Source organism: Phalaenopsis equestris, unplaced genomic scaffold (genome assembly GCF_001263595.1).
Source record: "Phalaenopsis equestris unplaced genomic scaffold, ASM126359v1 Scaffold000050, whole genome shotgun sequence".
Lineage (NCBI taxonomy): Eukaryota > Viridiplantae > Streptophyta > Magnoliopsida > Asparagales > Orchidaceae > Phalaenopsis > Phalaenopsis equestris.
This window is the reverse complement of record NW_018164492.1, coordinates 124,456-139,477: the sequence shown is the minus strand read 5'-3', so window position 1 is coordinate 139,477 and position 15,022 is coordinate 124,456. Positions and strand designations below refer to the sequence as shown.

General features: G+C 33.4%; 1 protein-coding gene across 1 annotated transcript in view; it reads right to left on the bottom strand.

Moving 5' to 3' along the window:
• LOC110019118 (glutamyl-tRNA reductase-binding protein, chloroplastic) overlaps positions 1-9,194 on the bottom strand; it is a 38,099-nt gene extending 28,905 nt beyond the window's left edge. The window contains exons 1-3 of the mRNA XM_020716692.1: positions 8,726-9,194; positions 8,565-8,645; positions 7,789-7,893 (exon numbers count right to left, since the gene is read on the bottom strand). Coding sequence (XP_020572351.1) covers positions 7,789-7,893; positions 8,565-8,645; positions 8,726-9,118 — 579 coding nt within the window. The 5' untranslated portion in view covers positions 9,119-9,194. The remainder of the gene's footprint in view (positions 1-7,788; positions 7,894-8,564; positions 8,646-8,725) is intronic.
• Positions 9,195-15,022: the final 5,828 nt, after the last annotated feature.

Below are 15,022 nucleotides of genomic sequence, written 5' to 3'. Positions count from 1 at the left end.
TGAACTTAAGGGAAGGCATCATGTAGCCATCCAAATTAGAAAATATGTAGAAAAAATCAGATAAAAAATGAATTTATCAAAATAAGAAATAAAAGCACCTTGTGTGCATAAGGAGATGTATTCTTCCATAACTAGTTAGTCGCAAATGTGCCACATTTGAAAAAATCACACATCCAACAGCGAATAATTGAAAATTACAAATATGTATATATATATATTCAATCAAAGTTTTTTTTTTACAAGCCACTCCTCATTTCCAAATTACTAGATATGATTGGAACAATATCAATCTGATTTAATTCCAAAAAAAGATTAAGTTAACAAATAAAGTTTATCCAGAAAAAGTAAAAATTTAAATGGAAGCATAAGTTTGTTTTCTTTTTTATAAGCAAAGAAATCAAACCTGCCAAGAGTCCGATGAAATAGAAAATCTCAAGTTGTGACACTCAAATAGCAGATAGCAAAACAGGTGACTTAACAGTGCTAACAAAATAGCCAATTGAAAGAATACATAATAACACGCAATAGTGGCAGCACCGCAGCAGCAGACATAGCAATAAGATGGCATAAGGGTACTAATAGGTAGTCTGAAAAAAAAAATAAAAAACTAAATTTGCCAGGTATTGCAATTTTTACAAAATTGTCTTCAAGCATTGCAAGTGGGATAAAGGGGGCTTTGCTTGGAAGGGTAGGCTCTCCGTCCATTATTTAAAAACTCGTAAACACTTTCGTAGTTGAAATAGGGTGAAATAAATTAGAAAGAGTATCTAAGATCTCCAAAATCCTCAGCAAGTTGTATTTTTGTATAATGGAATTCAATTAGCCAGTACGGTACGATCTAAGAAAGGTAGATTGCAACAAACTTTTGATAAGATTGGCTTAGGTAATGTAACGACACCCAAATAAACCCATGCCATAAAACAACATAAATGCATTTTTAATGTTCCTTACATGGCCTTAAACTCATGCCACAAAAAAGGATAAATGCATTTTTAATGTACCTTACATGGCCTTAACAATAGTAATATCCATGAGATGCACACCACTTTTAGTCACTGAGAGAAGATATAGATTAGGTCCTAGTCATACCTATTTATTTTTCCTTATAAAATGTAAGACTAATAAATTGCACATTACAATGGGGGCATCTTACGGCTTTTTTAGCTAGTTCAGTGAAGAAAAACACAAACCCTACTACAATCCTACAGTGATTATACCAAATGCTCAAAAAATTTAAATACAGAAAAGATTGTGCAATACAATGAGCTTGTGCATTACCCAACCTGTCCCAGGAGCACCTCCCACACTGTCGCGAGCGTTAAGCGGGATCGCGCCCCGAACGCGAGAAGCCCCACACAAGCATCGACCAGCTGCTCTGCCTGCATCAATCCGGTACAGCTTCTTTTCCTTTTGAAGAGTCAGACGGTCCTCATGGACTACTTCTAGCTATCTTTTTATTATTTATTAATTTTCGTCTGTGTCTAGAATTAATTTTTTCGTATGATTTGTATCAGGATAGTCGTCGACGTCCCTTCATCTCTTCGATGACTGTATCCTAGAATTCTAAGTGGTGCTTCAACTGTATCTTGAACTACATGTGGTGATTATATTCCCTATCTCCTTCTGCACCCTCCCAGCAACATTCCCGGCCGACCCTCCATTGCTGCAGTCGCCCCCGAACAGCCGCATATTGTTGCTTTTCCTGTAGTTTCCCAATTCCAGCAACTTGTCCTCGTTGTTGCCACCCCGGACAGCCATCGTGTTGTTGTCCTGCTGTCTCCTCAATTATGCATTCCCCATCACTGCCGCCAGCATTCCTCTCGTTGCAACCACCGAGAAATAGTTGTTTCCTGTTGTTCCTGTTGTTTTTTGTTGTTGCAGCCACCCAGCCATTTGTTCTCTCTTTCTAGCTTGTTGCCATTGCCGCAACTCTTCCCATTCACTGTCGATGTCCTCCTCCTTTGCTACGTCATGCCTTTCAGCCCTTCACCCACTCTTTGCTACCTATCCAGAGGACCAAACCCTCGCCAATCACCACCATCACCCTGAGATTCACCCAGTTTGAGTTTCTTATGCCGTGTATGTTGTTATTACAGATTTCTAGTGTCATGTTGTTGTATTTTTCCTTGAATTGTATTGGTTGTAGCCGCCTATGTGCTTTTAGTAATAATATTTGTTTTTCCCATTGTTGTTTGAGTTAACTTCGGTATCATTTGGTATCAGAGCTAGCCTAACCCTAGTGCTATCCTAGAGTTTCTAGCATTCACAAATACTCAACTCCAACACCAAAAAAATCATTTCCTTTGCTAATTTTTTAAATTGGCCACCCACAAATTTTTTTTCCCACCCTACATCATCTTTCACCTAACCAAATTCAAACTCTAATCAAGCCACCAAAGAGGCAATACCCAGACACCAATCAGAAGTTTACCATGAAAGAGATACAACGAAATTTTGTTCAGTGCTACAACAACTCAATAAAATTAAAAAAGGACACCATTCAGATGAGTCACCAATAGCGACAATGTTGACTAGTTAGATCGAACGAATGAATTCAATCTCTTCCACTATACAGATGCCAATGATGGAAAACCTCTATCCCGAAGATGGCATGAAATATCTTAAAAGCCAGAATGTTAAAGTAAATGTGAATTTGCCACATTTTGACGACCACTTGGATCCAAACGAGTTCATCAAACGGCTCTAGACAGTGGAACTTTTCTTTGAGTATCAGGATGACCCACGGAACATAATTGGTAAAGCTAGCTGCCAACAAGTGAAAAATTTTGAATCAACTAAGCTAGCGTAAGGGAGAAGATAAAATTACTAATTAGTCCAAGATGAATAGAAAATGCAGCACCAGCACCTGCCCACGCTAGGGGTGTAAACGAGCCGAACACGAGCTAGCCATGTTCAACTCGTGTTCAGCTCGCTTATATTTTGAGCTCAAAAACTGTGTTCGTGGTCAGCTCGTTTGCTTAACGAGTCGAACACGAGCTGTTCACGAACAAAGAGTCCTTTTAACAACCCTAATCATGTAGTCATAAGACAATAAGGCTTTGAGCAAGATTTAAAAATTATTATTTATATTAAAACATCATTTGAATCTAATTTAATAATTTTTATTATATTTTCTTAATCAATATTTTAGTTGATTATAAAACTTTGTAGCATTGTAGTCAAATAGATTTTTTTAAAATACTACTTAATATATATATATATATATATATATATATAAACTTGAAGAGTAGTATTTCGAGCCAAAACAAGCCGAACACGAACGAACACATCTTAGTTCGTGTTCGGCTCATTAACTTATCGAACGCAATTAACGAGCCGAACACGAGCTTCTTAACGAGCTGAACACGAGTTGTTCACGAACAACGAGCTGTTTTGACAGCCCTAGCCCATGCATTATAGGCATGATATGTGCGTAAGGCCTCAATAGTTGCAACAACATCACCGAATGACTGTCACACCATACAAACAGAACACAACTTTAGAATCAAGCAATGGAAGTAAACCCAACGAAACATCCAAGCCAACCCCGCCTGATGAGACACTAGTTCAAAAGAGAGAAAAGATGGAACTAATCCGTATTCCAAAATCTATCCTAGCCCAGAAGTATTTTAGATGCAATGAATTTTGGCATATTGAATCAGATTGCACAACCAATAAAACAATCTATTTCATTTAGCAGGGCACAATTGAAAAAATGGGCAATACACAGTAGACACTTAAAAAGGTGAGGACACAAGAAGTATCAGATTCTAACTGATAAGGAAGTAATGCATGTTGTACAAATTGAGCCCATGAGAGGGACTCCGATCGAATTAATAGTGATTGTCCAAGATGATCTTGCATTCGAAGAACCGACACCAGGCACATGGCAACCCCAGATAATAGAAATTCAAACATTTCAGATATATAGACTCCTTAAGTTGTACCTGCTAAGGGAGGCTCAACATATCAGAGATGAGCTTTTCAACTACTTCTGAAATATTATATGAAGTTATTTGGATATTAACTTCAGTTCAACGGTATACCACCAACATATGACAAGACAAGAGGGATAAACCATAGTATTTTAAATTGTCTTAGGAGTTTGGTGGGAAAGAAAATTCTTCAATGGGATCCAAGTCATAAAAGAGAAGAATATGACTCTCCTGAGTGATCGCTAGTGAGATTGGCTCAGCTTGCAACAGATTTCATCCTGGAGTTAATTCCTCCTTACATGTGTATTTATCAACTACATTCAGTCGATTACGAGTGGAAGAAAAAAATTAGGGGTTTAATGACTCAAGGGTTACTTTATGAGAATGTACATCTATTCCAGCTCAAGTTATGCTAAAGGATGATGGATACTTATTCTATAAGGTTGTGTTTTAGAAGGAGAACACCTACAAGTTTGACTTACTAGGAATTTACAGCAGCCCCACCACCGTTAAATTGGTCGGCCTAACATTATACTTTGAAGAGCTAGAAGCTTTGATAGATGAGATCGAAGCATACCCAATCTCGTGAGACTGATGCGGGAGTGCCACCTACACTATCGCAGGCATGAAGCAAAATCGAGTCTTGAATACAAGAAGTCCAGCGTAAACAACAACCCGACCGCTTTTCTACATGAGAAGTTCATCGTGGGCCACTCCTGATTATCCTCTTCTAATATATGTATTTGTGTATTTGTGTTGGGTTAGTTTTTTCGTGTGTTTTGTATCAAGAAAGCCAACGATATCTCTTTTTCCCTTCGAGGGTTGTATCCTAGGAGTCTAGGTGGTGCTTTGACTGTATCTTAGTCTCCATGTGGTGATTATCTTCCTCATCCCCTTCCACATTCTCTCCACATCATTAACGACTGCCCTCAACTACTACAGTCGACCCAAACAGCCGCATATTGCTTTTTTTCCTACAGTTACCAATTCTAGCCACTTGTCCTCGCTATCGCCACCATGAACAATTGCCCTCTTGTTGTCGTGTAGTCTCTTGTACTCCCTATCACTGCCGTCGACATTCCCCCTCACTATAGTTGCCTGGAAACAACCATTTCTTTTTTTTTCTATTTGAGCAGGTCAACTATCTATTCCTCTCCTTCCAGTTTGATGCTATTAACGCAACTCCTCCTCTTCACTGTCATCGCCCTCCACCTTTGATGTTGCCACCCTTTCAACCCTTCACCCACTCTTTGCTACCTCTCCGGAGGACTAAACCCTCGTTGATCATCACCACCACCCTGAAATCCACCCAATAGTTTGTTATGTCATGTTTGTTGTTACTACATATTTCCGGGTCCTGTGTCATTATATTTTTCCTTTCAAATGTGTTGGTTGTAACAGCCTATGTGTTTTCATTGATAATATTTTATTTTGCTATTGTGGTTTGGGTTAACTTCGATTTCAAAATGTTTGTAGATTTTAAGCTCTATATCATGCTTAATCCTAAGAAGAATATAAAAAATTTCTATAAGATGATTAAAAAAGTAGTTCCATACCTCCCTAAAAATGAGAGTACTATTTTCTCATTAGACATATGCTTCCCCAAAAATTATGAAAGCACTATTATCTTATTTAAAGCTACAACAAGCCAGTTTTCACTTATGATAGAACTCAAAATAAATTAAAATACAAATTATTTTCGTCAACCTGAATATTTTCCCAATTGAAATGAATATCATATTAATTCATCCAAAAATGGAAATTGAAAGCTGTCCGTTGATGGTTTATCGAATCTACAAATAGCCAAGGTCAGTCAACAATTGTTTTTCATTTTTATCAGTTAAAATTATTTAATCTAATTAACCATCTCTGATTTGACTCAAGTCCAAGTTAATCATCACCATATGATTTGTTACCTTGTGATAAAAGTAGATTCTCAGACAAACTACACTAATCACAAAATAACCTACCACATCATAATAACCAAACCAAGGCAAGAAGCACAAGGGTCGAATGGAATTTTCATGTGCTCATCAAAGCCAAAAAAGCATTCAATAAAAACCTTCAGATCAGTGAGGTTATTAACTATACCAAAAGTGTCATTAGCGGTAAATAAATCAATTACTTTTTTCACACACTCATCAAGGCTACATGGCACTTCCAGTATTGTTGGATCATTATCTCCATCAGACAAGCTTTATGACAACATCAATACCCTTAAAACCATCCATAATTATTAAAGATCAGGTAATTTTCATGTTTTCAAATCATTTTTCTTTTTTCAATATCTTTGAGCTCTTATCCAGTAGAATAAAGAGCCTCCGCAAGCCTAGCTATAAATGATTAAGAAAATACCTTAGCTTCATGAAGCAGTTGGATTGGCTAACAATTTGGACTAAATTATTGACTTTAGCACAAGTGGCTTTATAGGTGAATCGCAGCCCAAGTAGTTGAAGAAACTTAGTGTATTTAATACTCTAATAACATATGTCAATTATTTTGAACTCCAACAATATTTTCCCAAACTTTTAGGGATCATCTTCACGAGTCCTCAATCTGTATTAATTCCAATTGAGGTTGCATGAGGCATTCATTCTATCTTGCACAAATCATTTTTGTATCTATTCATGTTACATATGTCTCCCCCTTTCCTATTAATCATTTCACATTATCTTTACTTATATATTTATTGGTGAATAACTTCAATTGTATATGCCCAAATCACGAAGTCTCTTTTCGATTCTCAAATCTTAAACCACCATCCATATAATATAATAATTTCTTAATTTATTATTCCTAATTTTACAAAACATAAATCATCTCAGTTCCTCCAAACTTGCCCATGAGTGACTTCTTCGATGCCAAACAGTCCATAACGCATGGCTAAGCATAGATGAAGTTTATAAAATTTACCTTTACTTAACTCTTAACATTAAACTTTAGAATTACATTCTCATCAAGATCCCTATTCTTCAATGCAATAACTCAACGATACTTAAAATGATCATAATTAAATATGACTTCATCATTTAACAATGTTGATTGATAATCATCAACTCCATAGCTACTAAAATTTCATCTACTATGCCCCGTGTTTTTCTTCTATTAATCAAAAAATTATTTACTCCTAAATATTTCTTCCATTGTTTAACTTCCTACTTATATCAAAATAAACTTCGGTGGAACTATTATATATAAAATAAGCACATACTAAAAGTTCTTATGCATATGTCTCATGTTGAATGCATATATTTATTATGATACACTATTGATTATTTCTTATATAATATTCATTAATATCTCAAAGTGAATGAAAAGTTTTGCATGTCAATTGCATCATCTTTCACATAGGACAAATAGTTTTGATCTTAAGAAAAAACACTCTATCAAAATTACTAATATTATTTTAACATCATTGCAAATTTAACATTTATTTCAGTTCAAGCTTGGTACACCAATAAAAATGAAATAAAGTTTATAAACTTTGGTTCTTGGTAATTTCAAATGAAGTTCAAGATAACAATCTTGGCTCGAGGACTTCCAAACCAGACATGCAGCCTCATAATTGGGTGCATGAACGAACTCATTTGCAAAAAGCAACGAGGAATCATACATTTCAAAAACAATAATAATAAAATTTAATGATCAAATTATAGACGTACAGAGTTTATTTCAAGGCTATTTTTCATGGTGGCTGGCAGAAACTATCATACATCCGCATATTGATGGAGGCAAGATCTGACATTTCCCTTGAACAGCTTGAATTCATAAAACAACAAATTTTTTTTTCTCTCTCTTAGGGACTGGGAGTGGGGATTTAGAGGGAGGAATAGAGGCAGGAATTTGGAGATACCTCCTTAAAATCTTCTAACTGAAGAATTCTGTCCACTTTAATTACATAGAGATTATCTCCGTCCGCATCTTCGCCAAATTTCTTCTCCCACCTCTTACAAAGTTTCTGCAACAATTTTGCAAATTATTTAAAGTTCATAAACCTTCAAATTATCCCAAACACGGAGATGAAATGCTACAAAATGTTGATCAAAAGAAGAGATTAATAGAAACAACAAATTAAATATCAAACTTGCAAAATAGTATGAAATTCTCATTTATAGGCCGAAAAGCGGGCAATCAGTAAACATTTCTGAAAGATAGAAAACAGCCGAAGCCATTCTCTGGTACCAGTAAATCATCGTATTTACTAGTCAAAAGAGCAGGGGTTAAAATAATCTTATCCCAAAACTCATGACAAAAACATTAAGGGCAAAATGGTTTGTGGTTAACCTCACCATATAACCCCAAGATATCTTTAAATAATTTATTTGGGGGGCTAAAATTATCCCTTTTAATAAATGCCTGAATTTAAAATATAACCGAATAAATTCAATTAATCTTTAAGCAATACTTTACCATGAATAAGCCCGAATTCTGAAACTCAAGCCCACAAGGAATTAAAACCTATTACAGGTTATGTCACTAATACAGCAAGTAAAATTCAGAGGAATGCTTATAGAATTACGCGCAATATTAATTCAACTTAAGAAAATCCAATTCCCAGCCAAACAAGCCAAGACCAAAACTTAACCTCAAAATCATGCACTCAATCCTGAGACAATAGAAAGACTGTACCTTCAAGAGCAAGCCGTCCTCAAGTTTCTCAAGGTTTCCCAGCAGCGTGCATTGCCTCGTCCTCGACCTGCTCTGCTTGAGCTGCACTTCAAGGTAGCAATAAAAGCACCAGAAACCCATCAAAATGAAAAACTTTGGGCCTAACACAGAGAAAACATTACTTGCACATTGAAGCTGGAAGGGCCAGCAGCGGCGAAGAACCTCCCAGGCTCATTAAGGCACAGCGCGGGAGTGCCGTGCGCGTCAACGACAAAGCGAGTGCCGATACCCAGCGGCCAACCATCCTGGAGGGAAATAGCAGAAAGTGTGCCGGTGGAGGAAAGCTCCATAATCGTTCGGGAGACTTCTGCAGCCGAAGGCTTCGATGGGCTATTGGTGATGCCTGGGGAGGCATCGATGGCAACGGAGAGAGCTGAACATTGGACATTCAAAGGGAATGAACGGAAGGACGTTTTAGGGAATTCGGTTTGGATTGGAAAGGGTGATTTGGTCGGATTTAGGAAGGTGGTGGGGAGAGCGGAAGGAGAAGTGAGGGAGAGTAGGGATGGGTTCATGGTAGCTGAGCGAGTAGGAGGATTTGATTGGGAGTGTGGAGAAAGAATTGGTTTGATGGATCTAAAGAAAAAATTAAAAATAAAAGGAGAACAAATAACAAATAAAATGAGAACATAACAAATAAAAAGATGGAAATTTGTTTGGATTACTCTATGCACAAGTGTATTAAATTAAATAGAGGGATTTTTAATTTTATATTTTTTGTTAGAGGAAAAATAAATATAAAATAATTTATATAAAATTCATAATTTTATAATGCAAGATGTATGATCTCATTGAGATCATGCTTTGTGACCCATTTGACTTCGTGGACTGCAATGAGACCTCATTGTGACTATCTCTCTTTCTCGTGATCTTCTCAATAGATGTTAGCAACCCGTGACCCTCGTGACCTCCATGCAAATGATCTCATAGTCTCCACTCCAAAAACTCACGACCTGCTGACATATCAACCAACAACCCTCGACAACCATATGTCATCCACGTTAGCATTGCATAAACGGCAATCCATTATCACCTCTGACCTGGTCGTGGTCAACCACCTTTGTCCTCTTGATTTTGATGACCTCGCGCCTTGTCACCATTCTTATCTTAAGTATGTTTGTGCTCTAAAATTAATTTTCATTTACAATTGATTGAACATGATAAATTTTAGATTCTTTTTATAATTAGTCAAATTATATGAAGAAATTAAATCGTTGTGCATCTTATTTATGTTGTATATAAAATTAGATGGCTTCTTAAATACTTGCAAGCAAACAACCCACCCATGGAAGCACATTCTTTGGCTAACATTCCTAATACAATGCAATTTAGGTAAATATCCCCAAATATTTTGTTGAACTTATATTGAAATATGAGGGATAATTCATTATATTCACATCAAATTCTCAATTATGTTACAATTGGAATATCCATCTCCTCCAACAAAATTCATCTGCAAATAATGTATTCAGTTGTGCAGAATTATCCCTCTTACTTTCCACAAATAATTATCCCTAATTTCACTTTATGACACTCAGCTCATTGCACAAAATTAATAAGATGAGTTTTAATATTTTTGTATTTATGTTACATTCCTCATATCTTTAGCATTAATAAACTTGTGTTATTACCCTCACCAGCCTAAAAAAAGGATGATTTCAAACACAAGTTTAGAATTTTTGGTTTAAAAAAATATAACATTGGAACCCTAAGTTCAAAAACATGAGATTTGAACTATGTTTGAATCTAGCCCAAGCATAATTCTAATCTTTTTAAAATCAATTGAACCTCAAATCATGAATTATAATCATGTTTGAAGCTTTCTTAAACTTATATTTCAAATTTTGAGTTAAAATCTCATAGCATCAAAAATGCATTAAACCATGTTCAAACTCAAGTCTAAACCCTATGCTAAAAGAGAAATTTGAATTTGAGTTCAAGGTTTGGGGTTTGAACTGTACAATATCTTAGAATATGAGGTTCAAATTCTATGAAAAGATGACTTACACATTATTTAGAACCCCTTTAAATAGGTTCAATTTGATTTAAATTATTCATATAAAGAGGTATTGGATAGTCCAAATAACAAATATCATTGGTGGTATAATGGCGGAAGTTAAAAAATAATTTAAAAGTTTTCATTGAATCACCTTTAAAGCAAAATTTTAATGATAATCTCCTATAAATCTCTAAATCTTTGATTCAACAACTTCTTTTAAGGAAATTTGATGATGTAAGGGATGAAACTTACTCATTCTTACTCAATACTAAAAGTTAAAATATAAAGTTAGACATATTTAAATGTACATTAATAATATGAACCGGACCTTGGAGAACCTTCTAATATTAATGAGTTCAAGAAGATGAATCAAGACTAATTGATAATTACTAAATTATAACTATAATTATCAAATTGTAGGACATAAGAATGCTTTCTCTTAGTGTACTTATAAGATATTTATAATTTAAATATTTGACCGTTGTTGATAGAGTGTTATTGAATTATGATTATTTGTATAGTAATATTATCAATGGTGGAAAAAGAAAAAAAATTATATTTTCAATGTCTATGAGAAAGATTATCATAACAGGATTTATTGAAAGGGTTTAATAAAAACATATTGCAAATTAAAGGAAAATTAAAGGAATGTTCTAAAGGCTAAGAATAAAACTAGAACAAATTTACAACCCAATATAAAGACAGTCGGTAGTCAGTATGCTACCCTTTTGCGTATGAGCTATTGTAATATTAGAAAAGGCATATGAATAAATTTCTCATAGAAAAATTTCCTAGGATTGAGTTGAATAACTAATAAAGTGTGAACAAATTAAATTTGTTAACATTATATAATAAATGTGTGATTTATATTCATATTAATATAATTCAAATATTAGTTTTCATAAATTAGTATTTAAATTAATTTATTATAACCTTTTTATTTTTAAATTTTGATAGATAATTCTAAAACATGTACTAGAATATAAAATTATTAAGGAAGATTTATATAACTCTTATATACATATAATTCTCATAAGCTTCTACAGTCTAGTTTATGAAGGGAAAGGGACCATCATACATAAAATGGTGCTCTAGGGAAATAACAAAAAATGAAAAATATGTGAAGTAAATAACAAAATGAGTCACAAAAGAAGAAGGAGAGCATGCCCTCTTCAAGTCAAATATAATAAATGCTTATTATTAATAAATATGTCAACAACAATTTGTTATGGATAGATGAAAAGTTGGATAATCTTATAAATTTTCTTATATGAAGTAAATAAGACATTGTATTAATTTAGATAATGAAACAACTTTATCACTTAATATATATATGGTCAAATGAAAATAAGGTTGCGCCTTCTTAAGATAAATCTCCAACGTATATAATTATGCCCTTAAAGGATGTCCATAATGTGGTGATTAAGGAAGAAAAATAACAATAAAAAATACTTAACTAAAAATCTTAGTAGTCATTTTAGTAAACATCACAAATCAACATATCCATGTGTTCTTGATCTTCTCCACGTGTCGTTAATCTTCAATGTCTAATTGGTAAAGAAAAAAAAAATACTTTAAAGCTTGGGTAAGAGAAATGATAGAGAACTCATAGAAACATAGAATATAGTTAACAATGAAAGCATGTTATAAATAAAACAAATAAAATGATACTTTTTGTTTGCATCCTAACATTTCAAGATTATAGTGGTGCTTTATAGTTTATTTATAAAATTTCTTTGTTGGAACATAAAATATTATATTTCTTAATAAAGGAGTAGGTTCAAAATGTGAACATTATTTTGGATGAAATTTTTTATCAATATTTAAATCAACACTTGTTAAATTTACGATATAGAGGAAGCGCAAAGTCTGGTTTAACTGATAACCAATGATTATAAAAAATGTAATTAGTGATGATGAAAGGTACATTAGGTGTTGGTAGGATATATGTTTCATATCAACAAACATGAAATTGTTTCATTGGATAGTAAGTGAAATGATTAAAGTTCAATTATCAGAAAATATAATTAACTTTTTTTAAATTTATTTCATATTTACAAACCAATTAGGTTTTTCTTAGGTCTATTTCTAATGATATTTGTGCTAGCTAACCTTAACACTAAGTCCTACGACAAGTAATTGGCCAACTCCAGGTTCCTTTAGACCTAGAATTTATTTTAGATTATCATATACTATTTTAGGATCATTCCAATGGATTAAGAATGCTTAGGCCTAAACCTTTGATATTGTTCAAGGGGGTTAACTTATTGAGCCTCTAGATCATTTATAAATTAAAGCAAACTAAATTAATCATATTCAAACCAATGCCTTAGTATTGGGTCTAAAGATATTAAAAAACTATTAAGATGCCTAGAACCATGTTAACTCATCTTAGAGGTTTGGTAAAAAATGTTTAACTAAATGATTTATTAGTGAGCATTTAAAGATCACTAAGAAAGGAAACAATTTTTTCCAAGCATTTAGTTATCAATGAACTTAAAATGAATGTAAACTATTAAGGACCATACTTGACTTAAATTCAAATGCATTGTACTAATAAACCTAAGGTAGTTGAACAATCATTTGATCTATTAAAGATTCTCAATGAATCAAATCAATCAAAATAAATCTAACATTAGTTTCAAATAATCTTGATACACTTACAGGGTGAGTGAACATTTACAAGACCTATATAAGCATTTATCATACTTAATTAACATATCATTTTGAGGTTTGATCATACTTAGTTTGATTAAGTTGACCCAAATGACTCATTAGGAGCTATTTGAACGAAACTAATTTTTTTTTTAAAATATTTTATCTTTAATGAATCCTATCTATTTATGAAGTCATTAAGAACCAAATTTGCACTCTTTAAGCTCAAACCAAGTCGAAAAATCTCATAACTCATAAACGAATCAATAAGGGTAATCATTATTTAAACTCATCAAGTCAAAACAAAATGGACTTTACTTATCCATATATTTCCTAAATTTCTTAGAAATCCACCATTGCATATTTATCCCATTCAAGGAAGCTCAAAAAGTTGAATCAAGCTAATATAAGTTAAGCACACCAAAATTGAAAATTGATTTGGTGCACTCAACCTTATCCAAAATATTTGTATAAAGCTTATCCAATATAATAAAATTTGGTGCACTCAACCTTATCCAATATAATAAAATTACACACCCAAAATATTTGTACAAAGCTCCTAAAACAATCATGCAACAACTGTACAAAGATACGTCTGACTACTTGCCCCTATGCTTGTTGCCTCTTCTTGGAAGGCAACAATGAAGAATGAGTGAAAACAAGCTCAGATAAATAACCAGGGTAAACATAAGATTTTATATATATAAAGAAACAATGTGCATGCTCGTAGGAAGCTATACATGTCTACGCACACAAGTAATAACATGTTATTATTGTAAAGAACATTAAAAAAGAACAAAAAGTATAAAAATGAAGACTATAGTGTAACATGTAATTCATAAGCATGAAATCATAACTATAATCAAAAGCATGTTCATAAGCATGCTCATAGGTTGTTTATTTTAATCATAGCAATGTTATTTCATAGTAATTCCACTAGTTTAATATATAGGGTTCAACTATCTACATGTTTTTTTATCATGGGTCGTCACCTTAACACCCCCCCCCCCCCCCTCAAAAATGTTTCTTAACATTTTATCACTGCCTAATCCAAATGATTCTCAGAGTTTTCACCTCGTATAAATACCAGAAGTCGCTAATACTACATCCATGCATAGTGTATTTGCAAGCACTCATGTAATAGTCTACCCATACATTTATTGTGACATTTGAATTATCATTCCTATATTAAATATTTATAAGGTATGACATGTACCATAAGCATGAAACATAATAAATGAATACCACCAAGAAATTCATATCATAAGCATAGCAATATGTAGCATAGCCTTATCATAGCATTACATGTATCGTAAGAAAAGTAAACATGTATTTATACTTTCAATTGCAGGTATCCATTTGTAATATGTTGGAAATTCTAAATGTATTTGTGTCAATTAAAAAATCATATGAAAACCTATAAATGATTACTTTTTTATATTAATATAAAATGTTTTCACCTGACTTGATAGAGCAGCATTACGACGAGTGCCCATACGCTTGTCTCGAGCTCGTTGCGTCATATAGACAACTTGGAGCTCGTAGAAACATAGGGTTTCATAAAAATTGCCTCATAACATGCATTAACCAAAAAATATACTTTACTTGCCAAAACCTGTCTCAAAAGGGCTTTTCGACATAAACTTTGCTTTCAGAAATCACAAATTTTCACTTTTCTCTCATTCTTATCACCTCAAACATTTCTTCTCCTCACTAATTTCAAGAAAAAAATATTTTTAGAAAGCTCACAAAAATCAATTAAGAC